Genomic DNA, 27,881 nt, shown 5'->3' on the forward strand with positions numbered 1-27,881 from the left:
TCATTCACCCAGACCAAGTGGGATTTACCCCTGGTATGCAGGAATGGTTTAATGTTCATAAATCAATCAATGTGATACATTAACAAACTGAAGACCAAAAACCATATGATTATCTCAATAGACTTAGAGAAAGCATCTGATAAAACACAACACCCTTTCATGATGAAAACTTTCAGCAATTTGGGTATAGAAGGAACATTTCTCCACTCAATCAAGGCAATTTATGAGAAACCCACAGCCAGCATCTTATTGAATGGGTAAAAGTTGGAACCATTCCCACTGAGATCCAGAACCAGACAGGATGCCCACTCTATCATTGCTATTCAATATAGTCCTGGAAGTTTTAGCCAGAGCCATCAGGCAAGAAAAAGAAATCAAAGGAATTCAAATTGGAAAGGAGGAAGTCAAACTATCCCTATTTGCAGATGACATGATACTATATATAAGAGATCCAAAGATTCCTCTAAGAGACTATGGAACTCATAGAATTGTTTCAAAAAGTGGCAGGATATAAAATCAACACACAAAAATCACTAACCTTTCTATACGGAGACAATGCCACAGCTGAGAAAGAAATTCTAAGGTCAGTCCCATTCCCAATAGCCACACAGACACACACACACAAGATAAAATAACTTGGAATAAACTTAACCAACAATGTCAAAGATCTCTACAATAAGAATTATAAAACATTAAAGAAAGAAACAAAAGAAGACAAAATAATCAAAAAATCTTTCATGTTCATGGATTGGAAGAATCAATATCATCAAAATGTCCATACTACTAAAAGAAATTTACAGATTCAATATGATTCCAATCAAAATACCAAGATATAGAAAAAAATGATGCTGAAATTCATATGGAAATACAGAAGATCCCAAATGGCTAAAGCAATCATATACAACAAAAACAAAGCTGGAGGCAACACAATACAAGATTTCAAAATATACTACAGGGCAGTTATCAAAACAGCCTCATACTGGTACAAAAACGGATGGACCAATGGAACAGAATAGCAAAGGATACAAATTGGGAAGGAGGAAGTCAAACTATCCTTATTTGAAGATGACATGATTTTATATACAGGGGATCCAAAAGACTCTACCAAGCCACTATTGGAACTCATAGAAGAGTTTGGTAAAGTAGCAGGATATAAAGTCAGTACATAAAAATCAACATCCTTTGTATGCACAGACAATGCCAAGGCTGAAAAAGAACTTCTAAGATCAATCCCATTCACAATAGCTACAAAATAAATCAAATACCTTAGAATAACTTTAACCAATAATGTCAAAGATCTCTACAATGAGAATTACAAAACATTAAAGATTGAAATAGAAGAGGATAACAAAAAATGGAAAAATCTTCCATGCTCATGGATTGGAAGAATCAGTATCATCAAAATGTCCATTCTTCCGAAAACAATTTACATATTCAATGCAATACCAATCAAAATCTTCCATGCTCAAAATACCACAGACATTCTTCTCAGATCTAGAAAAAATGATGCTGAAATTCAAATGGAAACACAGGAGACCTTGAATAGCTACAGCAATCTTATACAACAAAAAGTGTGAGGCATGACAATATCAGATTTCAAGACATGACTACAGGGAAGTAATAATCAAAACAGACTGATACTGGTACAAAAACAGATGGGTAGACCAATTGAACAGAACAGAAACACCAGAAATCAATCCAAACATCTACAACCAACTTATATTTGACCAAGGAGCTAAAACCAATCCCTGGAGCAAGGACAGTCTATTCAACAAATGGTGCTGGGAAAACTGGATCTCCTCACATGCAAAAGTATGAAGCAAGACCCCTCCGACCTTACACCTTAAACACACACACATACACACACACACACACACACACACACACAAAACACTCAAAATGGATTAAAGGCCTAAATCTACAACCCAATACCATCAACTTATTAGAGAACATTGGGGAAACCCTACAAGACATTGGCATAGGCAAAGACTTCTTGGGAAATGTCCCCAGAGGCACAGGCAATTGAAGCCAAAATTAATAAATGGTGTTACATCAAATTGAGAAGCTTCTGCACTGGAAAAGAAGCATTCAGCAAAGTGAAGAGGCAATGGCAGAATGGGAGAAATTATTTGCAAACTATGCAACTGATAAAGGACTAATAACTAGAATATATAAAGAGATAGGAAACTCGACAACAAAACAAACAGCACAGTTAAGAAATGGGCAGAGGACTTAAACAGGCATTTTTCAAAAGGAAATCCAAATGTTCAACAGAGCTGAAAAAATGCTCAGGATCACTAACCATCAGGGAAATGTAAATTAAAACCACAAAGAGGTTTCACCCCATTCCTGTCAGAATGCTTTCACACAGAAATCAACAACCAACAAATGCTGGCAAGGATGTGGGGAAAAAGGTACCCTAATCCACTGTTGGTGGGAATGTAAACTGCTTTAGCCACTGTGGAAGACACTTTGGAGATAGCTCAGAAATCTGACTATAGGTCAACCATATGACCCAGCCATCCCACTTCTGGGAATTTACCCAAGGGAAATGAATTCAGCATATGAAAGAGTTATCTGTACCCCCATGTTTACTGCAGCTCAATTCACAATAGCTAAGACATGGAATCAACCCAAATGCCTGTGAACTGAAGATTGGATAAAGACATTATGGGATACATACACCATGGAATACTACACAACGGTAAAAAAAAATTGTTACCCTGTCATTTGCAACAAAATGGATGAAACAAAAACATCATACTTAGTGAAATAAGCCAGACCCAAAAGAACAGATACCATAAGTTCTCCCTGATTTGTGATAACTAATAGAGCACCTAAAAGGAAATCTATAGAAGTGAAATTAATACTTTGAGATGCAATGTCTTTGAACAGTCCTTGTCTTGACTGAGGAACTATTTTTTTCATACAATTTGTTGAATTCTTTACTTAGTATAGAGTTAATCATATGTGTATAAAGTTAAATAGATCTTATTAAAAATAAGAACGGGAATATGAGAGGGAGGAAGTTAAAGGGTAGGAGTATGGGCGGGACACTGGGTATGGTGGGAAGAATCACTATATTCCTAAAGTTGTATTTATGAAAAGCATGAAGTCTGTATTCCTTAAATAAAAGGTTTCTGAGGGGAAGAATTCACTTATCTACCTTATTTACTTTATTCTTAACCTACATATTTTGTAGGGATAGGTATGACTGCTATGAGACTTTACTACTACCTTTAGCCAAAAAAAAAAAAAAAAAAAGAAGCAAATGAAATGTTGATTGAATTTTACCTTCTGTAACACATTTACCCCAACACTCAAACTCCAGGGTTTTTATTTCTTTAAAAGGTAGAGTTACAGGGAGAGACAGAAAGGTCTTCCATACACTGATTCACTCCCCAGATGAAAGCGGCTGGAGCTGAGCCTCCTCCAGGTCTCCCACATGGGTGCAGGAGCCCAGGCACCTGGGCCATCTTTCACCGCTTTCCCAGGCCACAGCAGAGAGCTGGATCAGAAGAGTAGCAACCAGGACTCGAACTGGTACTCATAGGAATGTTGGCACCACAGGCGGAGGCTTAGTCTACTATGCCACAGCACCTGCCCCCTCCAGGGTTTTATTACTCACCTGTACACTCTTTGTAAAGCACTTTACTCCTTTCAGGTATTGTCCATAAAAGTTACAATCTATAGCTCCTGCCCTCCTGAGTTCTGGACCTGTTTCAGACCACCTTTCCTTAACCTTATCCAAATACAGCTTACATTTCACATATCCAAAACAATTTGTTCACCCCGTTTCTCTAGATCTGATTTCTCTAGCATCATCTAGTTTCCCTGGTAATCTTGAAGTAACATCAGGCTCCTAAGAAACCACCTTTCCATAGCCAGTCTGTTTTTCTTCATGTTTGTGTTCCATTTCATCTACCAAGATCCCAGAATTCTTTCATAAACAAGTCTATCATAAACATGAAAAATTAATTTATTTATTAAAATCTTGATTATTGGAGCTACCATTGTGGCATAGCAGATAAAACCATTGCCTGGTCGGTGCCACGGCTCACTAGGCTAATCCTCTGCCTTGCGGCGCCAGCACACCGGGTTCTAGTCCTGGTCGGGGCGCCAGATTCTGTCCCGGTTGCCCCTCTTCCAGTCCAGCTCTCTGCTGTGGCCAGGGAGTGCAGTGGAGGATGGCCCAAGTGCTTGGGCCCTGCACCCCATGGGAGACCAGGAGAAGCACCTGGCTCCTGCCATCGGATCAGCGCGGTGTGCCGGCTGCAGCGCACCAACTACAGCGGCCATTGGAGGGTGAACTAACGGCAAAGGAAGACCTTTCTCTCTCTCTCTCTCTCTCTCTCACTGTCCACTCTGCCTGTCAAACACACACACACACACACACACACACATTGCCTGCAATACCAGCATCCCATATGGGAGCTGGCTGAAGTCCCAGCTGCTCCACTTCTGATCCAGCTAGCTGCTAATGGCCTGGGAAAATCAGCAGAAGATGGTCCAAGTGTTGGCCCTGCTACCCACGTGGGAGACCCAGATGAAGCTCCTGGCTCCCAGCTTCAGCTTGGCTCAGCCATGGCCATTGTGGCCATCTGGGGAGTGAACCAGTGGATGGAAGATCTGTCTACCTCTATAACTGACTTTCAAATAACTATTTTTTAAATAAGATTTTTGATTATTGACGTTCACTTTCATTAATGAGCTACAACCCACTTGCACAATTTTGTATCCTATCACCTATTATTCTGTGAGCCTTACCTGATAATACTTTGAACCTATTTTCCACTTGCCAGTTAAACATTTACAACCTGTCAGTTGATTCACATTGTCTCCTCAATCTAGAATGCTCCCCCTCTTTTTCTGCAGCTTTTATTCATCCTTCCCACTTGGCCTGCCATTTTCTCAGCTTTGTTAAACCTCTCTTAGTCATGTTGACTCCATTCAGTTGGATCCCATAGCACTGAATATATAACTCTTGTCATAGCATTTAATAGCAATTATAATTCAGCCATACTAAACTGAACTTCTTGAGAGCATATTACATCATTTATGCATCGCCAAAACAACAGAGGATCTAACATACGCAAAGTTACTCTCTTTCTCTTACCCCACCTTATTTATTCCCATCACTTTTGTTTGTTACAACAAAATATTTGTTTTTCATCCTCCTTTCCTCTACTCCCCACTGGATTCTGAGTGCCACAGGAGTAGGGACTACAAGTGTAATCACTGATGGAGTCTCAGTGTCCACAGCACTCCCTGGAACATATTAGGCATTCTAATTTTTTTGTGTTACATACATCTATACCTGCAGTATGACCTAACTATAATGATATCCATTTGATGATGATATCGCCATCTGTTTTAAAAGTCTGTTAAGGGAGGCATCAAAGGCTTTTATACGGTCATGCCACCTATGCTTGTATGTTCATTTACTATTACCTGCATTCTGTGCTTACCTCAATAATGATTTGCTTGTAGTCCAATAATTTGTACACAATTTCTTCATTCCTTTTATTCACAGTGTCTCCTGAAGGCCCTCCTTCCTAACTTCCCACATCTATTTTGCTAGTTGAATATTTAATAGGTAATATTTATTATATGATATGAATGTGTTATATAGTGGTTATAATTATATAATAAAGAATATCAATAACAATATTTAATATTTTAGAAGAATATAGGTTCAATGCAAGTAAAAAAATTCCAGATCCCATTTGAGCCAATATTCATAATCCTAGTTGTTGTAAGGTTGTAAGGGACATTACAGGTCATTGATTGCCTCTTTATTTTATGTATGGAAGTACTTTTATCATTGGAATTCTGATGGAAGCTCTTGCACTGAATTATTGCTGTGAATAGATCATATAGGCTTTATAGGCCTCATCTGTAAAATATGAAAGAATAATCGAGTTCATCTCAAATATATACTGGTTTTACTGGAAATAAAAATATGTAAATATTTTGGGACCATTTTTGCTAGAGTGAACCATTTGATGTTTATGATAGGTTTTAATGCTGATAAAGTCATTTTGAAAAAATGGTAGAGTGGAGGGGTCATAAAATCTCTTAAGAAATGTGAATTTGCTGTTTAGTTCCCAGATAATTATATATACCAGTGGTTAACTTCAAGTATTAAAAGTTACTTCAAAGCCAATATTATTTCTGTTAAATTTATCAGCATTACTGTACCATAACTACATTAAATATAAAAGTTGTGTACCTCATGAAAGTTTTCTGCTTCTCGTTCTTTAATTTCAAGGTCAACTGCCCTCCTTCTTGCTCGTTCTTCTTCTATCTTTTTCTGTATTTCTTTTTCAGACAGCTGTCCAATTTTTTCAAACTTGCTTTTTAGATTTTTAGCTTGAATAGAGCCACTTCTTTTTAACTTGATTAATTCTTCATATTCTCTGCTCAGTCCAAAAGTTTCAGTTTCTTCCTCTTCCTTCAAAAAAATTAAGATTTTATATATGACTATCAGTGAATTACAATAATTCCCCTATTATGTGAGGGGAATGAATATATTCTAAGACCCTCAATGGATGCCTGAAACCTTGGATAGCACCAAACCCTACAGGTCCTGTTCTGTTTCTTTTCATTCTTACATACAGCTTAGCAACTTGTGTAGATGACTTCCACTTTGGAATTATTAAGTAAAATTAGGATACTAGCCATGATTCCCTGGTAATCAAGCTGATAACCATGACAGCTACTAAATGATTAACAAGGTGTATGGAATATACAACATTGATATGCTGGGCAAAGGGATGATTAACATCCTGGATGGGGTTAAGCAGGATATAAAGATTTCATCTTGGATGTGAGGGCGAGCTGGCTGCGACATCTGTCACCCCACTGATCACCAGGGTTGATTCGGCTGATCTGGCTGGCTAGGCGGGTGTCCCCTTCCTCCCTCACTGCTCCATGTGCTTCCCTCCCGAAGCTGCGCGCTGGGTAGAAGAGGACGATCTTCCCCGCTAGAGGAGGACCGGTCTTCAGTCAAGGGTATACGAGTAGCTGCGCTCCCCTGCTAGAACCTCCAAACAAGCTCTCAAGATTTCATCTTGCTATTCACAATAGTATGCAATTTAAAACCAAGGATTTTTTTTTTATTTCTGTAACTTTTCATTATTTCCAGACCACAGTTCACCATAAATAACTGAAGGTGAAACTGCAGACAAGGGGGGGTCTACTGTAGTTTGTGCAATAAACCCTGCAAACACTGTGAACCATTTCCTATTTGGAAAAAAAAGCATAAATAACCCTTTGCCTAAATACACTGTTCAAACTGACTAAGTAGAAGTGCTGCATGCTACCTTAAATTTAAGGGGCCAGTGCTATGGTGTAGTGGATAAAGCCACCACCGCCTGCAGTGCTGGCATCCCATATGGGCATTGGTTCCTGTCCCTGCTACTCCTCTTCTGATCCAGCTCTCTGCTATGGCCTGGGAAAGCAGTGGAACATGGCCCAAGTGCCTTGGCCCTTATGTCCATGAGGGAGACAGAAGAGGCTCCTGGCTTTGGATCGGCTGCTCTGGCCATTGCAGACACTTCGGGAGTGAACCAAGAAATGAAAGATCTCTCTGTCTCTGTCTGTCTCTCTCTGCCTCTGCCTGTGCCTCTCTATAACTCTCTCAAATAAATAAACACATCTTTATATTCCATTTAAACTATTTTTGTCAGGATATATGGGTAAAACCTCTTAATATTCCATGAAAACCTGCTAAAACTAAAATATACATAGCAAGATTATTTTTTACAAGGAATTGTGAAAGACCCTTGTTAGGAGAAGACAAATAGAACTTAAGAAACACTGGGCCAGGAGTCAGATAAAAATTACATTTCTGGCTCTTGATACTGCATGGTCTTTTACCTAGTTACTAACCCACTGGGCACGATTTTCTTCATTGCTAAACTGAAAGGGAAATATCTCTAAAATGTTCTCTTTGACTTTATGGTAGTCTTAAAAAGTTAGATATCACTCTTAATACTCAAACTAACAAATATTTCCAGAGATAGTCTTGTAAAATCCCTGTATTTCTCTACATATTGCTTGTATTCTCAATTATGTATTCTTCCAGGAAAGAAAAGGAGTCAATCAAAACTGGACTCCAATTCTTCCTACCATTTTATCTTGTTCTTTTAGTTTCCTTTCCCATGACTTTTCATAACTTCTTATTGCTAGTCCTTTATAATACTTATACACTTAGCCCTAACCCCACTAAATGAAGTGGTAAAATACTGCCAGGTACTCCTAATACACATTTCTTGGAGATAACTTAGAGTTCCAGGTAGAGTTCACAGAAGGGGAAGGGGTGGAAGAGGAGTGTCACAGCTGATAATGTGACATACACCTTAATTTCTTTGTTCAAGTAAGTGATATAAGAGAAACTCTTTCACTTTTTCTAGTTTTTGCAAATATGCATTTTTCTTTTTTACTAGAAAGGAAGGAGTAGAATTATAGCAGACTAGAAGTAGGAGGCTACTTCAAAAAATTTGTGGCAAAATAGAATCAAAACATGTTTATTTTTGTGCAAAAATTTGAAATCCTTGCTACAGGGTCTTCAAAAACATCACACAAAATGCCTATTATAAAAAGCTATGAGGGGGCCAGCGCTGCGGCTCACTCGGCTAATCCTCCGCCTTGCAGCACCAGCACACCAGGTTCTAGTCCCGGTCGGGGCGCCAGATTCTGTCCCGGTTGCCCCTCTTCCAGGCCAGCTCTCTGCTGTGGCCCGGGAGTGCAGTGAAGGATGGCCCAAGTGCTTGGGCCCTGCACCCCATGGGAGACCAGGAGAAGTACCAGGCTCCTGTCTTTGGATCAGCGCGGTGCGCCAGCCACAGCACACCAACCGTGGCGGCCATTGGAGGGTGAACCAACGGCAAAGGAAGACCTTTCTCTCTGTCTCTCTCTCTCATTGTCCACTCTGCCTGTCAAAAAAAAAAAAAAAAAAAAAAAAAAAAGCTATGAGGGAGCCAACACTGTGGAGTTAGTGGTCTAAGCCTCTGCCTGCAGCACCAGCATCCCATGTGGGTTCCAGCTCATGTCCCAGCTGCTCCTCTTCTGATCTGGATCTCTGCTATGACCTGGGAAAGAAGCATGAGGCGGCCCAAATGCTTGGGTGGTCCCTATATCCACAAGGGAGACTGAAAAAACTCCTGGCTCCTGGCTCCTGATTGGCCCAGCTCTGGCCATTGCAGTCATTTGGGGAGTGAACCAGCGAAATAAACACCTTTCTCTCTGTCTCCCTCTCTCTGTCTGTAATTCTACCTCTCAAATAAATAAATCAAATCTTTAAAAAAAAAAGAGAGAGAGAGAGAGACTAGGCCAGCACCAAGGCTCAAAAGGCTAATCCTCCACCTGTGGCGACGGCACACTGGGTTCTAGTCCCAGTCGGGGCGCCGGATTCTGTCCTGGTTGCCCCTCTTCCAGGCCAGCTCTCTGCTGTGGCCCGGGAGTGCAGTGGAGGATGGCCCAAGTGCTTGGGCCCTGCACCCCATGGGAGACCAGGATAAGCACCTGGCTCCTGCCTTCGGATCAGCGCGGTGCGCCGGCCGCAGTGGCCATTGGAGGGTGAACCAACAGCAAAGGAAGACCTTTCTCTCTCTCTCTCTCTCTCTCTCTCTCTCTCACTGTCCACTCTGCCTGTCAAAAAAAAAAAAAAAAAAAAAAGACTATGATGCAAGAATTTTACACAGACATTAAGATGCTGCTTGGGATACCCATGTTCTATATCAAAGTGCCTCGGTTGAACTCTAGCTCTGCTCCCAAAACCAGTTTGCTGGTAATGTGCACGCTGCGAGGCAGCAGTTAATAGCTCAGCAACTAGGTCCCTGCCATTCACATAGGAGACCCCAACTGAGTTCCCAGCTTCTGGCTTCAGCCTGGGTTGCAGGCATTTGAAGAGTGAAATAGCAGATAGGAGAGCTCTCTTTAAGTCTCTCTAACTTTCAGAAAAAAAATTTTTTTTTAATTTTTCCTTTGCATGGGTTTCAAGTAATTTTTACATGAAAATAACTTATCTTTTAGTTTTCTCTATGAACTTTTTGAAGCACTCTCATACCCATAACAAGGCTGACACCTACACCAAGTACGTGTCTCATAGGAGTATGTTAAGTATCCTTTATGTGAGTAATTATTAACAAGGTTATTTAAATACAAGTCAAACCACTTAGCTTAAATATGTGCAATATAAATATACATTTCTTAAAATCTTACCTCTCCCATTTCTTGTCTCAATTGTTCAAATTCCTGTTTCTCCATCTCCAGCTTATGCTTCCGTTCCTCCTCTGTTCGTCGTTTTTCTTCTTCCATTTTTTGTTTTAGTAATTCTTCAAAATTAATTTCCAGTTTTCCAGGTGTAAGAGATTCTTGAGAAATTGTTTTATATATCTCTGGGGAGTCATCATCTAGTACCTATTTAAAATAATTCTATTGTCAGTCTTGCCAGAATAATACGGATTAAAAAGAGAGTATTTGTCTCTAGAAACTGGGATTACTTGAATAGAAAGGTTTTACTTTGAACTAAAAGCCAAGAGACCTAAGTCCACTTGAAAAGCATAAAGCAAATAGGGAAAAAGTATTACAAAATGTAAGGCTGAGATATTTTGTGGCTATGGGGGAAATGGTAAACCATCTATTCTCCACTTCAATGTATATAGCGAAATACTTTTATTTATACTATGAGTGATTCAAATTAGTAGTATTTTCTAAAATTGAGAACATTTTAAATTGGTTTAAAATGCATCTCCATTCTGTAATTACAATAGTTCATGACCTTGTCTGAACGCAGCAATGCATCACCTCTTCATACTCAGACATCATCCCCCTCTCTGCTATGGCTGTATTGTCGATTTACTCACTGTCAAACTAATTTTAAATAATACAAGAGTACTTCACAAGTTTATGGAAAAATAGAATTAAAAGTATGAATTTTGGTGTAAAAAGTTTTGAAATATATGCATACTTTTTCATAATACATATTGCCATGTGTTTTGAAAAAAATTTGCATCAAAAATTTTCTTCACCAAAATCAGCTCATACCTTTAATTCTAATTTGCTACTAACTTTTTGAAGTAGCCTCATAAGAGTATTTAGCATTTCCTCAATTTATAGATGAGGAACTGAGGCACTAAAAAGTAACTTGTCTAAAGTCAATAGAAATATTATGGGGTCAAGCTGAGATTCAAACTTTAAAATCTAATAAAATTATAAATAATAACTTAGACTGCATTTTTGTAATTTTATGCACTTACATGAATAATCTGAATGAATAATAAACAATACTTAAATATATACCTTTCAGTTCACTATTTACTCAGCCTCTTTAAGTCTGAATTCCCTTACCTGTGACAAGTTTCATTGGGTTGTCATGAGGATTAAGTAAAGCTTAAAAACACCTCAGTGTGTCTAACACCACGGGAAACGTTCAGTGCTCATTTTATTATTACATTGTTATTCCCTGTTTCTAGGTAATCCCTAAATTGCAAAAAGACACTTTGCTTTTAAATTATTGACTTAGAATTATTGCATGAAAAGCAATTCTTTAATTCTGTTTTTCTATCACTTGGAGGTACCTTCGACCTCAAGTGTGACATGGTCTACAGGTTTCCATGTAGAAACCATTTGTGAGTTAGTGATTACCTGCTACATACAACATGGTTTCAGGATCGCTTCCTGCACAAACACTTGGGTAGTCTATTTCACTCAGAGCTGCGCCACTTGGGTGTGCTTAATAACCAGCTCAGGCTCACCTAGTGGGGGAGTACTAAATGCTGCCCAAATACACAGAAACTTATTATCAGGAGAATCTTCCCAGAGGAACTGGAAGGTTAGGAAACAGACAGGGAGAGATGAAAAGGATACGTTTCAGACAGTATTTGTGGTGGCACAGAGGTTCTCATTTTGAAGAAATGGAAAGAAATTTAGTACATTTAGAACAAGTACAGCAGATTAGGGAAAAATCATGAAATGAAACTAAAATGATATATAAGGACAAGATTATAAATAAGTTTTTTTTTTTTTTTTTTTTTTTTGACAGGCAGAGAGGATAGTGGGAGAGAGAGACAGAGAAAAAGGTCTTCCTTTTGCTGTTGGTTCACCCTCCAATGGCCGCCATGGCCGGCGCACCGCGCTGATCTGATGGCAGGAGCCAGGTGCTTCTCCTGGTCTCCCATGGGGTGCAGGGCCCAAGCACTTGGGCCATCCTCCACTGCACTCCCTGGTCACAGCAGAGAGCTGGCCTGGAAGAGGGGCAACCGGGACAGAATCCGGCGCCCCGACCGGGACTAGAACCCGGTGTGCTGGCGCTGCTAGGTGGAGGATTAGCCTAGTGAGCTGCGGCGCCGGCCTATAAATAAATTTTTTGTAAAAGCTTTTTGATTTCTGCTTAATGGAAGTTGAAAATATTAAGCCAAAATAACAAAGTAGTTACAAATTTATTTTTAGAGCTTGACTTTACTTGGGTAAATGATTCTAATAGTTAAACAAGCATTTATTGAGCATGGTGTATAGGACTAGGTATTGTATGCATTCTAGCTCAAGTGGAAAGACACAATAGTGAGAAACATAGTAAGTGCAGAAACAAATACATTACAAGATCATGTAAGTAACTATGTAATTATAACAAATGAATAAAGGAGAGTTGGAGAGGCTTTGACATAGCGTACAGGCTTGGAGATGGATCAGGGAAGGCCCCTTCTGAAAAGGAAGCATGCTAGGTTGTCCTGAAGGTTGAAACAATAATCAGCCTCATGAAGGGTCCAGAAAAAGGGTTTCTGGGCTGGCATTGTGGCATAGTGGGCCAGGCCTCTGTCTGTGATGTTGGCATCCCATGTGGACACTGGTTCATGTCCTGGCTGCTCCTCTTCTGATCCAGCTCTCCGCCTGTGGCCTGGGAAAGCATTGGAAGATGGCCAACATGTTTGGGTACCTGGGCCTGCATAAGAGAACTGGAGGAGGCTCCTGGTTCCTGGCTTCAGATCGGCCCAGCCCCATCCATTGTGGCCATTTGTGGAGTGAACCAGCTGATGGAAGACCTCTCTGTCTCTTCCTCTCTCTGTCTGTAGCTCTACCTCTTAAATAAATAAATCTTAAAATAAAAGGGGGTCAGCACTGCGCTTCAGCAGGTTAAAGCCCTGGCCTGCAGTGCCAGCATCCCATATAGGTGCTGGTTCAAGTCCTGGCTGCTTCACTTCCAATCCAGCTCCCTGCTAATGCACCTGGGAAAGCAGCAGAGGATGGCCCAAGTGCTTGGGCCCCTACACCTATATGGGAGACCTAGAAGAAGCTCCTGGCTCTTGGCTTCAGCCTGGCCCTGCCCCAGGCATTGCAGCCATTTGGAGAGTGAACCAGCAGAGGAACACCTCTCTCTGTCTCTCTCTCTCTGTCTCTACCTCTCTCTGTAACTCTGTCTTTCAAATAAATAAAATAAATCTTTCTTTAAAAATAAAAGAAAAGGGTGTCAACCAGTTACAAAATTAAAATAGAATGAGATAAAATAAATGTTTTTTTTTTTTTTTAAAGAAAAGATCACTCCTGGTCTTATAGGAAAAAATGGATTGCAGGTAAGAAAACAATTAGGAGTTGGCCCCAGGCAAGGAAAAACAGTAACCTGGATTATACCCATGACAGTAAAAAATAGGGGAAATGATGGATTTTAGGGTGATTCTGGAGTAGATTAAATGAGATTTATTGACTAATTGAGTGGGAGGTATGAATGAGAAAGTGGAAAGTTTCAGGCTTCCAAATTTCTGAGCTGAGCATCTGGATAGTGATCAAGCCAAATTAATACTTAGACTTTGGTGTTTATGGCTCTCCCAGGCAGAAGAAGAAGATCAGGTTATGATATCACTGAAGCCAATAAAAATGTTTCAAGAAGAGGATGCAGTGTGTTCACATGTCAAATTTCCTGAAAATGGTTTGCCATATAACTACCTATACATTTTATAAACATTATAGATTACAGGAAGTATAACTTCATGACAGTCATCAGTGTCCAAGAGTGAACACTTCTGAGAATTAAATAATTATGATTAAATGAAATTGCTCTGGCCATTTAATATATGCTGGATGAGATTAAAGTTGAAAATAAAGATGGGAAAGAATGAAAGAAGGAATGAAGGTGGGAAAGAGGGAGTGTGGAAAGAGAGGAGGAAAGAACAGAGACATTCTGGAAAACATGGCTTCCCAGAGAAGGAAGATAATATTCGGTCCTTTACAGCCATGGCACTTTAGTCAGAACCCTCCGAACACTTGGATTCGAGCAAATAACTGGTGTTATTCCATGGGAGACTAAAGCCTATTTGTCTTTCCTACTCTTGACACAGATTCCAAAAATAATCAAGTATTCCCAAGAGCCTGAGGATTTCTATAAACATACCCTAAAAGCTGGATCATTATCCTGTTAGATTCTGTCTTACCATGCTTCTCCTTGCTTCAGCAAATGCCTTCTTTTCTTCCTCTATCCTCCTTCTAGCTTCTTCTTCTGCTTTCCTTTTTTCTTCTTCTCTTCTTTGCCTTTCTATTTCTTCAAAACTAAGTTTGAGTTTACCAGGGCGGTATCCTTTAAAAATTTTTTCTGTGTCTTGGTTTTCTTCCTCTTCATCTGCCTAACAACAGAAACAACTCATAATAACAATTGAGATTCATTAAAGACAGGAGTGAATTATCAGCCAAAAAGGTGCAGAATTAGCTAATTTATACATGAGTGTTTTCATATATTAATACATTTAAGCAAAATCTTCCTTTTTAATGCCTTATTGAAGATGAGTTCTAGTTAAAGCTTCTCAAAAAAGTAAAAACTTTTTAAATAAAAAAGTAATATACTTAAAAAATTTAGAGGAGTCACCATTGAACATTTACTCTCTCAGAATAAACATAAAATGTGTGTGTATACTTAAGTTGTGGTTAAAGTATGCCTACAGATCTCTTTGATAGTAAAATAAAATTCTCATTTTATAACCTCAATAGAGTTTTTTTTTACTATGAATTATAATAGTTTTTTCTGATATGAATCAGGTAAAAACTTATTATCTGGAACTGTTTCATGTAAAATTCAAGTTTCATGATTTTCTAATTAAAATTTTATTACTACATTAAAATAAGCATTTGTAATTTCATTAATTAACAATTTTTCTCTTTTAAAATGTATTTATTTTCATCTACTTGAAAGGCAGAGTGACAGAGGTAGAGAAAGATCTCCCATCGCTGGTTCACTCCCCAAAATGGCCTCAACAGCCAGGGCTGGCAAGGAGCCAGGAAATCCATCTGAGTCTCCAACACAGGTGGCAAGTGCACAGACACTTAATCCATCATCTGCTGCTTCCCAGGATACATTAGAAAGAAACTGGATTGGAAGCAAAGCACTCAGGACTCAAACCAGGTACTCCAACATGGGATGCGGCATCCCAAGTGACAACTTAACCTTCTGTGCCACAACTCCAGCCTCCACAATATCTCTGTGTCTTTATTAAGTTGACCACCAGTGACAACTAAATTGCTAGACATTATGCAACTACCCAAAAGTAATAACATTTTCAAGTAAATGTCTAGAAAATTAAAAATTTTGAGATGTAATCCTTAGAACATCATTAATGAAAACTAATCAAGAAAGTTGTCATTAACTTAAAAAATTATAGATGTTCCATCTTCAAGTTCTCTCTCTCTCTCTCTCTCTCTCTCTCTCTCTTTCACACACACAAAAATACACAAAGGCACACATGTCCCATCCACTGATCATCTCCCCAAGATTCCTGCCATGGCCAGGACTAGGCAAGGCTGAAGCTGGAAGCCAAGAACTCAATCCAGGTCTCCCATGTGTGTGGCAGGGACCCATGTTCCTGAGACAATACCTGTTGCCTGTCAGAGTCCGTATTAGCAGGAAGCTGGAAGCAGGAGCTGGAACCTAGTTTTTAAACCCAGGTACTCTGAAATGGGATGCACGTGTCCCAAGCAGCATCTTAACTGCTAGGCCAAACACCTACTTCTCCATTTCAAAATCTTAACAAGCAACTTGACAGCCAACATTGTGGCACAGTGGGGATGCCATATGAGCACCAGTTCTAAAGGCCTGGCTACTCCAGCTCCCTGCTGATGCACCTAGAAAAGCAGTGGATGATGGCCCAAGTGCTCGGGCCCCTGCACCCACATAGGAGATTTGGATGGAGTTTCTGGATCCTGGCTTTGGCTTGGCCCAGCCCCAACTGCTGAAGTCATTTGTAGAGTGAACAAGAGAATGGGAAATCTCTTTTCCTCTCTCTATGACTCTGCCTCTCAAATAAATAAATCTTTTTTAAAAATGTGATTTGGAATCAGTGTTTTATTTCAATTGTTTTTAAAGATTTATTTATTTGAAAGGCACTTACAGAGAGAGGCACTCCCCAGATGGCTACACTGAAGCCAGGAGACAGGAACTCCATCCAGGTCTCCCAGGAGGTGCCAGGTGCCATCTTCTGATGCTTACCCAGGTACATTAGGGATACTCACATGGGATGCTGGAGGCATTGCAGGCTGTAGCCTAACACTGCAGCCCTTCATTTTTGTTTTTTATTGATAACTTCTATTAATAGCATAATAGCATTAGTTATCATTTTAAAACACTTAGTATGTGCCAAACATTTTTTAAGTGCTTTTCCAGTATTAACTCATTTAACACCATTTAAGAAGTAGGCACTGTCATTGCTGCCATTTCGCCAATGAGAAAACTAAGACATTAGAGAGATTAATTTGCCATAGTTACACAGTTAATAAATGATTGATATCTGAATCCAGGTAGTATGGCTCAAAATATCCATGCTCTTAACCAATACACTCGATAGATATATACATCCACATCTTACAGAACCACATATTCTATAGTAAACTATTTTGTTATGTTTACATATTTGAAAACTGGACTGAAACCAAAGCCAAATGGACACTTATAATTAGACTTGAAAATGTCTTATACCATTAAATATATTGCAGGCTAAACTAAGAGATAGATAAGCCAGGTTCATTGCATATTTATATATTACTAATAACCTATAAAAACAAAAATTTAAAGCATACTGGGTAAAATGCCCAAAGTGAAAACTAGAAAAAATGCAGATATATTTTATATGGAATATGTATACAGTTTCAAACTCGAACACTTTTACATAGAAAATTTCCTTGAATTTACTCTAGTGAATGTTCTCTAAAGCCAGATACTTTCATTGATATGAAATGCAAGTTTTAAATATATATGTATTCACCATTTGCCGTCTTGCTTCTTCAAAAGCACGCTTCTCATCTTCTAAACGTTGTCTTGCTTCCTCTTCAGCTTGCTTCTTTCGGTTTTCTTGTCTTTGTCGCTCCAATTCTTCAAAAGTTAGTTTCAGTTTTCCAGGAGAAAGTGATGCTTTTTTTGTCTCATTTTCCATTTCATCATCCTAAAAAAGCATTATAAAAACCCACCAGTTAGTCATAATGGGAAGGGCTATTAACTTAAACTAAACAGCTTTGATTTATTCCTTATAGATAAAAATTACCATGACCAGTGAAAGACATTTTGCTTCCTTGAGAGATCTTCGCTCTTCTTCATATCTTATTCGTTTATCTTCTTCATATTTGAGCCTTTCTTTCTCTTCTCGTTCTTTTTCTAGGTCCTCAAAATTCTTTATTATTTTTCCAGATGATTTGTATGACTTGATAGGTACCACTGTTATAAGTAGTGAATCATCTCCTTCCTGTTTTATAAGGTAGATAATTAGTATATTTCTTATCAATCAAAATTTAGGTTTAATGGGATTTACCTCCATCATTGCTGAAATTCGTTACTTTTGCTCTTATAAGGGACAAAAAAGTATTTTTATAAAATACTTTTAAATAGCTTTCTCTAAATTCACTGTGCATTGAGTTAATCTTATTGAAATCCATTGCAGACAAGGTTCAAGAAGTATTCTGTTTCCTAGAAATTGGAATTAATAGAGCTGATCAAACAACAAAACTACAATGAAATTGCCTGAATTTTACTATCATGCATTAATCCAGCAAAAGGTAATGTGACTGTAAGTGAACTCTAAATCAATTTGATGGTGGGTAGATTTAAATACAAATAGCTGCTCCATGATTTTTCTCTCCATGCAAACTTTTAGATACACAATATAACTAATATTTACTGGAAAAAAGACACAGTACTTCCAAGCATCACAAATTTCATCTGATTAAAATATTTTAAACTGTATTATCTTCGAATTTTTATTTTAATTACTTTTATTACATGATTTATTGTTGCCTTTATTTTAAAAAATAGAGAAGAATCATTTAACTTATACCCCTAAAATCAAACTGCTTCCAATTTGTGTAGCTGTAAGTTTTGGCCCACCATCAAACTGTTTGATTTTTTTTTTTACTTTCTCTGTTAGATTAAAAGAGATGACTAAAATTTTGTGACTGTGGAACATTCTTTCATGGTAATCTGTAGACAACTGCAGTCTCTACTAGTATGTGAAAGCCAAAACACAAACTACCAGGAAACCTGAGGAAAGAAAACAAAAGGTGAAAAGAAAATGCCTTTTAAAAATGTTAGCTTTTAGCAATCTCAACTGTTAGTAACAGTTTAAGAAATATATAGTCTTGGCAGAGTATCCCAAACTGAGACTAATGAGGCTTGTCTTTAATCTATGAAAGCAAAGCATACTTTTCTTTAAAACACTGAGCTACAGTGTTTAAAACTGTAAAAGTATGATCTTGCTTTGCATATCCTTCTGTCTTGTTATGCCTAGATGTATAATAAAAAGAGTAAAACAAAAACCCTTTTACTATTTCTTAGATTAAAAGATGATTTGTGAATCAGATAATTTTAGGTGAATGTTTCATGAAAGGAAATGTCTGTTTACCTCTGATGCTGATTCAGTTCCAGTATTGTTTATGTCCTCAATCTATTGAATGAGAATGTCATATCATTACATTACATCCGATTTCTGCCCTTTGCTTTTAAACATACAACTGAAAAGTCATTTAGTTGTGACAGCAGACTTTAAAATGTATAATTTTTGAAGTCCTTTTATGTTGTTCCTAATAAACTAAATATGTCCTTCAAAATGAAGATTATACCTTATATTAGTTTTTGAATTTTTTTATCAATATACATATCCAGGGAACATATTAAGAAAATATTAAACAAAGCCCACCTTTGTAAATCTGGAAATTGAATAACAGACCAAACTTTATTGATCTGGCTATAAGCTTACAAACAGCATTTATTAATTCAGTTAGCAATCTGAACTGAAATACACAGAAACATTTCTTCATTCTCTATCCCTGCCCTAGCAAAAGGAAAACCTATCATCAGCAATCAAATAAACGTCACGATTCTATTTCACAATTTAAACATATGGCAAAAATACAACTGAAACATATGGCAAAAATACAACGGTTGGTGAAAGCTACAGGCCAGTTTAGAAGGAAGAATAATTCTGGTAGTCAGAAAATTTTTTCTATAGTTTGATCAGATCTAATGGAAAAGGCCCTCATTAAAAAATCCGCAGTCGACCTTTTCTCATAAGAAACGTCATTAGTTACCTTGCAAAGCAAGCTAATGTACTTAGCAAATGAGAAGTGGGAGAAGATAGGCGACTTAAATATTGCAGTGTTCGAGATCTCAGGAAGAGGGACCACACGCAACGGAAAATAGGAACCATTAAAGAGCGGAACTTCAGGATGGTTTTATTTTACTTTGACTTTCAAAACTAAGGAGAATCTGAAAGCAGTTTGTTCCTCATGCAGTTTAAGGGATTTTTGTTGTCCCATGGCTCATCCTAGAAACCGGAATGGCCAAGTCTCTGTTTTCTCATCATCTTACTCTGTTTCTATTTCCCCTGTCATGACTGAACCTTAGATTAGAAAAAATATATTAAAACCTTATATTAGGAAAAAGTAGTGCATTTTATTAAAATGCCCAATTTCATGAAAAATAAATTATTCTGAACCAGTACTTTATTTTTTAATCTATGTTTATGCTTTAATAACTTGGCTTTTTTCTAGCTTTCTTTCATTTTTGTTGTTGTTGTTGCTAATTAGAAAGTCAGACTGAGTGAGAACCAGATAGAAGGGAGATCTTCCATCCGTCAGCAATAGCCAAGACAGGACAAGGCTAAAGCCAGGAGCCAGGCATTCCACCCCAGTCTCCCTCTTGGGTAGCAGAGAGCCACCACTTGAACTATCATCTGATGCCTCCCAGGATAAGCCTTATCAGGAAGCTGAGCAGGAAGTGGAGGAGCCAGGATTTGAAGCAGGTTCTGGTATCAGATGTGGGCATCCCAGACAGCGTCCCAACTACTGTGCCAAACACCCCACCCCCAGTAGTTTTATTCAGAAGAACTTTGTTCTCTATGAAATAATTTTGTTAGGATAATTTGCTTTGGTACAGAATTATTTGTTACACTATTTACTATGTCAATGATGAAGGTTTTATTGAAGATGGGTTATACTGAGAAACATTTTTAAATTTTCTTGTTTTCAACAGACAAAGGCAAAGAAAGTGAAGGAGGGGGAGAGAAGGAGACGGCAAGAGTGTATGTGTGTTCCCATCCCCTGTTTCTCTCCTCCTAATGCTCTCATCAGCCAGGAGGCCAAAGCAGGGAGCCAGGAACTCAATCCCATCCTCCCATGTGTATGGCAAGGAACCCAATCATCTGAGCCATCAGTGCTGCCTCCTAGGTCCCTATCACCAGGAAGTTGGAATCAGGAGCCAGAACCTTGCACTGAACCCAGTCACTTCAATGTAGGATGCAGGCAACCTAACCAGTGGCTTAATGAACTAAGCCAAACGCCCTCCTCCAAGAAAATTTTTAACGATAAAATAATTACAGAATTACTTCTCTTCAAAAGAATACTAAACACTAAAACCATGTTCATCTCTCAAAAAGATCCAGCAGATATAGTAAGAAGTCAGACATTGAAAGTAAAGGAGAAATACTAAAATCAATTTTTTCCCAAAATTTTCATCTTTTCCTTTAGGCCTTATTCCCCCTAATACTTATTTATTTACTTTCATCTACTTGAAAGGCAGAGTATCAGAAAGATCTTCCATTTACTGATTCATTCCCTAAATGCCTGCAACAGCCAGGGCTGGGCCGGACCAAAGCCAGGAACCCAGAATTCCATTCAGGTCTCCCACATGGGTGGCAGGGACCCACGTATTTGAACCATCACTTCCAGTCTCCCAGGTGCATTAGCAAGAAATTGGATCAAAAGCAGAGTAGTTGGCACTTGAACTAGCACTCCTTCCTGTATAGAATGCAGGAGTCCTGTGTAGCAGTTCAACCCACTGCTGCCACAGCACCTGTCCCAATACTAAATTTCTTCTTTTTTCAATATTTATTTATTTATTTGAAAGGCAGAGTTAACAGAGAGAGAGGGAGAAACAGAGAAAGAAAGATCTTCCATCCTCTGTTCATTCCCCAGATGGTCACAACAGCCAGTGCTGGGCCAGGTCAAAATCAGAAGACAGGAGCTTCTTCCAGGTCTCCCACATGGGTGCAGGAGCCCAAACACTTGGGCCATCTTCTGCTGCTTTCCCAGGCACATTAGAAGGGAGCTGGATTGAAAGTAGAGAAACCAGTACTTGAACTAGAGCCCATACGGAATGCTGGCATCACAGGCTGAGGCTTAACCCACTAGGTCTCAAAAGCCAGTCCCCTAATACTAAATTTTTTGATCCCAGGTTTCTTTACCTTGCTGCTACAACTTTCCCAGATCTTTATTATGTGTTACGTTATGGTAAAAGTATATAGATAATTTTTGGTTTTGCTTTCTCCTTTCTTTATTTTGAACCATTACCAAAACAACAAAGTCAGAAGAATAAATTTTTCAATAAACAAAGAAAAAGATGAATTTGTCTAAGTGGCCATGGTGACAGTATACTCACAGAGAACAGGTATTCATAAATTCAATTAATATGGGGTGGACATTTGGCACAGTGATTAAGACACCACTTGAGATCCCGACATCTGTTATCAGACTGCCTGGGTTCAGTTCCTGCTCCACTTCTGAATACAACATTCCTTCTACTGAGCACTCTGGGAGAGCAGTGATGACACAACTACTTGGGTCCCTGCACTCCCATGGGAGACACAAATTGAGTTTCCAGCTCCTAGTGTCAGTGTGGTTGTTGCAGGCATTTGGAGAGTACATCAGTGGATGAAAGATCTCTCCCTCCTGCTCAGTCTCTTTGTCTTTCAAATAAAATGAAAATAAATATTTTTAAATGTTATGACTTTCAGAAGCTGCAATTGAAGAATGGATTTGCAACTATTTCTCTCATTTCATGGAAAGAAAACTCCTTTTGCTCCTCCCCAAATCAACTTTGTTTTCTGCTCTCTCTTTTCACTACCTCCTTCCCCCACCAATAACTTCTCCTTTTCTAGACTTTTTTTTTAAAAGATTTTATTTATTTATTTGTGAGGTAGAGTTACAGACAGTGAGAGAGAGAGACAGAGAGAAAGGAAAGGTCTTCTCTCCATTGGTTCACTCCCCAAATGGCCACTACGGCCGGAGATTCGCCGATCCAAAGCCAGGAGCCAGGTGCTTCCTTCTGGTCTCCCATGCGGGTGCAGGGGCCCAAGCACGTGGGCCATCCTCCACTGCCTTCCTGGGCCACAGCAGAGAGCTAGACTTGAAGGGAGAAACCAGGACTAGAACCCAGCACCCATATGGGATGCCGGCGCCACAGGCAGAGGATTAACCAAGTGAGCCACGGCCCCTAAGTTGATAGACTTTAACTTTTTCCATCAGGGTATCCTCAAAGATTACCAGATAATATCAAATTAAGTTTCTTCCCAAATCTCATTGGTCTTTGGTTCAACATCTAGTCTACAACATCTACTCATTTTTAACTCATTATAAAAGCTAGACTATCAGAAATGGCAATTATCTTTGAGGTCAACCTCCTGATTCAGGAATCCCCCTCCTTTTAAATTTGATTTAGGGGCCAGCACTGTGGCATAGTAGCTTAAGCCTCCACCTGCGGCACTAGCATCCCATATGGGGGCCAGTTCATGTCCCGGCTGCTCCTCTTCCAACCCAGCTCTCTGCTAATGGCCTTGGAAGGCAGTGGATGGCCAAAGTGTTTGGACCCCTGCATCCCCATGAGAGACTTGGAAGAAGCTCCTGGCTCCTGACTTTGGATCAGCCCAGCTCCAGCCATTGTGGCCATTTGGGAAGTTAACCAGCAGATGGAAGACCTCTCCCTCTCTCTGTCTGAAACTCCGCCTCTCAAACAAGTAAATCTTAAAAAATTTATGTCACATTGTTTTCCGTTTTTTAAAAGTTACTTTTGTTTGTTTATTTTGTGGGCTTGAAAGATAGCTCCCATTCATTGGTTCACTCCCCAAATGCCTGCAATGGCTAAGGTTGGGCCAGGCCCAAGCTGGGATCCAGGAACTCAATCCAAGACTCCCAAAGTGAGTGTCAGGAATCCAATCACTTGAGCCATTACCACTGCCTTCTTGGATGACCATTAGCAGGAAGCTGGAATCAGAGCTAAGACTTGAACCCAGATACTCCAACATGGTATGCAGGCATCCCAAATGGTGTCTTAACTGCTGCGCCAAACTTCTGCACCAGAAATTCCTTTCACAGCATTCTTATACATGGATTTGTACAAGTGCATTTTTGCAAACAAACACAAAGATTCCTTTTGACTAGCCATGCCATATTTATATTCAGATACCTTACATTATATTAGATTTGAATGGAAAATATACTTAGATTTTAAAGCTAGGCTTTATGTGTTTACAAGATGTAATGTCTATTAATTGTTTACCTACATATTCTTAAATGATTGAATAAGAAAAAAAAAATCACTAACCAGGAATCTATGGTACCCTGCAATGTAGAAATTATTTAGAGCTGCTAAAGTGGTTCTTTTTCATAATCTTGCTTCCATCTCTAAGAATCCTATGCTTTCATCATATTTAAGCACATCTCCTCAACACACACAGTTTTTCTTTGAGAAATCAGTGTCTACATATTCTATTCTTGGGGCTGTAGTGTGTCTTAAAGTCTAGAAAATAATCAGTGCTGGAAATGGATGCAAATCTCAAAATATGTATACCAATGTATGTACTCATTATTTTCTGCCAAACACCATATATTTAATTACTTATTTTTATAATTGTATTTATTTATAATTAATAGTATAATTATAAATGTAATTCCATAGCTATGTTTATAAAATATAATTTATAGGTTTTTTTTTTTTTTCCAGAGTGTCTTGGCTTTCCACGCCTGAAATACTCTCATGGGCTTTTCAGCCAGATCTGCATGCCTTAAGGGCTGATTCTGAGGCCAGAGTGCTGTTTAGGACATCTGCCATTCTATGGGTCTGCTGCGTATCTCACTTCCCAAGTTGGATCGTTCTCTCCCTTTTTTATTCTATCAGCTAGTATTTGCAGACACTATTCTTGTTTATGTGATCCCTTTGGTTCTTAGTCCTATCATTATGATCAATTGTGAATAGAAATTGATCACTGGGACTAGTGAAATGGCATTGGTACATGCCACCTTGATGGGATTGAATTGGAATCCCCTGGAATGTTTCTAACTCTACTGTTTGAGGTAAGTCAGCTTGAGCATGTCCCGAATTGCACATCTCTTCCCTCTCTTATTCCCACTCTTATATTTAACAGTGATCACTTTTCAGTTAGGTTTCAGCACTTAAGAAGAATTGTGTATTGATTACAGTATTCAACCAAAAGTATTAAGTAGAACAAACAAAAAAAAATACTAAGAGGGATAACATATTAAGTTGTTCATCAACAGTCAGGGCAAGGGCTGATCAAGTCACTGTTTCTCATAGTGTTCATTTCACTTTAACAGGTTTCCTTTTTGGTGCTCAGTTAGTTGTCACCGATCAGGGAGAACATATGGTATTTGTCCCTTTGGGACTGGCTTATTTCACTCAGCATAATGTTTTCCAAATTCCTAACAGGGATCACTTTTCAGTTAAAATTTAAACACCTAAGAATAATTGTGTGTTAATTACAGAGTTCAACCAATGGTACCAGAACAAAAAAATACTAAAATGGATAAATTACTGATTACTGATGCCATAAACAAGAGTGTCAATTTGTTAAGTCAACAACAGGAGTCACTGTGCACTTACTCCTCATGTAGGATCTCTGTCCTTAGTGTGCTGTACATTGAGATTTAATGCTATAACTAGTACTCAAACAGTATTTTTCACTTTATGTTTCTGTGTGGGAGCAAACTGTTGAAATCTTTACTTAATGTATGCTAAACTGATCTTCTGTATATAAAGAGAATCGAAAATGAATCTTGATGTGAATGGATGGGGAGAGGGAGTGGGAAAGGGGAGTGTTGCGGGTGGGAGGGACGTTATGGGGGGGAAGCCATTGTAATCCATAAGCTGTACTTTGGAAATTTATATTCATTAAATAAAAGTTAAAAATAAAAAAAAATTTTTAAAAAGAGAAAAACAAAACAAAACAAAACAAAAAAATAGATCTTTGTAAAAATTAAGAGTGGGAATGTGAGAGGGAGGTGGGGGAAGTGTTGGAGCCTGGGTGGGACAGAGTGTAGGTGATAAGTGTAAATATGTTCTTAAATCTGTATATATGAAACACATGAAACCTGTAAAACTTAAATAAATCTTTTTAAAAAAGAAAAAAATATATATAATTTATAATAATACTCAATATTATAATTTTATTCTCATGAAAATTGACTGCAAAATAAATACTAATCTTTAATGACTAGAAAGGGAAGTATGATACAGTATTTTTCCTTCAGATAAAGAAGTGTAAAATAAAATATAGAAAATTTCCATTCTTTTTTACAGTTCACCTGGCTTATGTTATCATTAGCCACTACACAAATGGCTATTTGTGCCATAAAAGTGGTTAGTTACAAAACTGGGATAAATAAATTTCTTTGGCATGCAAGAATTGTATATGTATTGCGTATCCTGTCACTTTTCTTTTTAGAAACATAGTGAAAACTGAATGAAACAGAGGAAATGGATTTAAGGCACTTAAAGTATTGCTTTGAAGGACTAGCATTTTCAAATATTGCTAAATATTGCTATTAAAAGACCAACATTGTGTTAGATGCATGTGATAGTTTACATGTGAAATTGTCTAACATTTTTGTAAAAGTCTCTAACATGTCAATAAAAATAAAGAATGTGGACAGAATAAGATCACATGTAACAAAAGGCATCTCACCATTCCACCATAAAATAGCCACATTTGGTGCTTTATTTCCTATGCATCTGATTTTTAGATATTTTTACTTAAGATCTTATTTTCAGGTTAGCTGCTAATAGCTTCTGTGTATTCAAATGGTTTAATTAAGCAACATACCAGTTAGTTCTATGTTATACAGTTAGCTTCTGGAGCAAAGCCTACTTAGTGCTGGTGTGTACCTGCTCAGCCCTCTTTGCCAGTTCACGCTGCATCTTCCTCTTTTCTAGCATATCCTGCTCAAGTCTGCGCTTCCGTTCCTCCTCTGTCCTCTTCCTTTGTTCCTCTTGTCGTTGTTTCTCCATTTCAGCAAATTTACCTTTAACAGTTCCTAAGAATATATGAGAAGATGTTTGATACCGTATTTCTTTCTCTGGTAGTTTCATTCGCAACTTCCTACTCAGGTTTCTTACCTGTGAGCTTTGGAACATAAGCTTTTTCTACTTTAGAAGAGACCTCGTCCTCATCATCAGAAGCAAGCATTTCTTTCATCTAGATGGTTAAATAAATGAACATAAATATATGTCCAAAAATTAGGCTAAGTAATATTACAGTAGCTCCCCCTTATCTTCAGGGGATATGTCCCCAAACTCCCAGTGGATGCCTGAAACTGTGGATAGCAACAAGACATATATAGATATACACTATGTTTTCTTCTATACATACATATCTGGTGAATTTTAATGTATAAATTAGACACAAAAAGAGACTAACAACAATTAACAATAAAATAGAATAATTATTTAAAAAACTGTAATAAAAGTTAGTGAAAACATATGAATTGCTTATTTTGTAATTTTCCATTTAGTATTTTCAGACCACAGTTGACTGCAGGTAACTGAAACAGTGACAAATGAAACCACAGGTAAGGGGGACTACTGTATATCCAGAGTTCAAACAGTTTACAATCACAGAAAGGTGTTTTAGTTACAGTTAATATGAAATATGGTTAACATAAATAATCAATAAAACAAAATTTTAAAAATGAATTTTGCACAAGAATAAAATAAAATAAAATAACCTCCTGCTTTCTCCTGTTCCATTCTCTCTCTCTAATATATTGTTCTTTTCTTCTTTGCTTTTCTTCTCTAGATCTCCTTTGATTTCTTTCTTCCCTGGCTCTCTGCATGGCTTCAAATTTATCCTTTACATCACCCTTGCCAAGTTTTGGCACATAGGTTTTTGGGACAGGTTTAGATGAGGAAAGCAGAATCTTCATTAGAAGAAAACAGGAGAAAGGAAAAAAAAAAGAAGAAATTAGATAAAGATAGATAAAAATAAGCAATACAAAAATACTTATTGAAACAGAAAACAGAAACGAGTATGAAGCCTTTATTTGGACCATCACAACCCGATTAGATCCTTTCCAAAACCTAAATATGAAGAGTGAAATTACAGGAAATATGAGAGCAGGAATCTTATAAAGTTCTTCTTAAGAAGTCTCATCTTCAGTCTAGCATTCTCCTAAAGCTGAAGGCCAGTAAAGCATAAAAATCAAATACTGCAATCTAATTAAAAACAACATACATCATATTGTCCTACTCCATTATTAAAGATTCAGATTTTAAAACATCACTTGCTTAAAAGTTGCCAAGACTAATTTCAGTTGAACCAAACGAAAGTTTAAAGTCTGAAGCCTAGTTC

The 27,881-nt window shown here is 38.1% G+C and overlaps 1 protein-coding gene and 1 long non-coding RNA gene across 10 annotated transcripts in view; one reads left to right on the forward strand and one right to left on the reverse strand.

Annotated features, from left to right (window-relative positions):
- The window catches only part of NEXN (nexilin F-actin binding protein), a 58,979-nt gene that overhangs the window by 8,975 nt on the left and 22,123 nt on the right, over positions 1-27,881 (reverse strand). For 3 of the 9 annotated variants that reach the window (XM_008265032.4, XM_070078195.1, XM_002715905.5), the window contains exons 3-11: positions 27,259-27,450; positions 26,651-26,729; positions 26,420-26,568; positions 18,870-18,911; positions 17,520-17,717; positions 17,244-17,420; positions 14,430-14,618; positions 10,228-10,425; positions 6,233-6,454 (exon numbers count right to left, since the gene is read on the reverse strand). In XM_008265032.4, the coding sequence (XP_008263254.1) occupies positions 6,233-6,454; positions 10,228-10,425; positions 14,430-14,618; positions 17,244-17,420; positions 17,520-17,717; positions 18,870-18,911; positions 26,420-26,568; positions 26,651-26,729; positions 27,259-27,450 (1,446 nt within the window). The remainder of the gene's footprint in view (positions 1-6,232; positions 6,455-10,227; positions 10,426-14,429; positions 14,619-17,243; positions 17,421-17,519; positions 17,718-18,869; positions 18,912-26,419; positions 26,569-26,650; positions 26,730-27,258; positions 27,451-27,881) is intronic. The other 6 variants (XM_008265034.4, XM_070078198.1, XM_008265035.4 and 3 more) reach the window with 3 other exon arrangements.
- On the forward strand, positions 17,910-18,575 carry LOC127493596 (uncharacterized). The gene is made up of 2 exons (XR_007924019.2): positions 17,910-18,027; positions 18,396-18,575. It is a non-coding gene; the product is annotated as an uncharacterized lncRNA (long non-coding RNA).

This window comes from Oryctolagus cuniculus, chromosome 7 (assembly GCF_964237555.1).
Source record: "Oryctolagus cuniculus chromosome 7, mOryCun1.1, whole genome shotgun sequence".
Lineage (NCBI taxonomy): Eukaryota > Metazoa > Chordata > Mammalia > Lagomorpha > Leporidae > Oryctolagus > Oryctolagus cuniculus.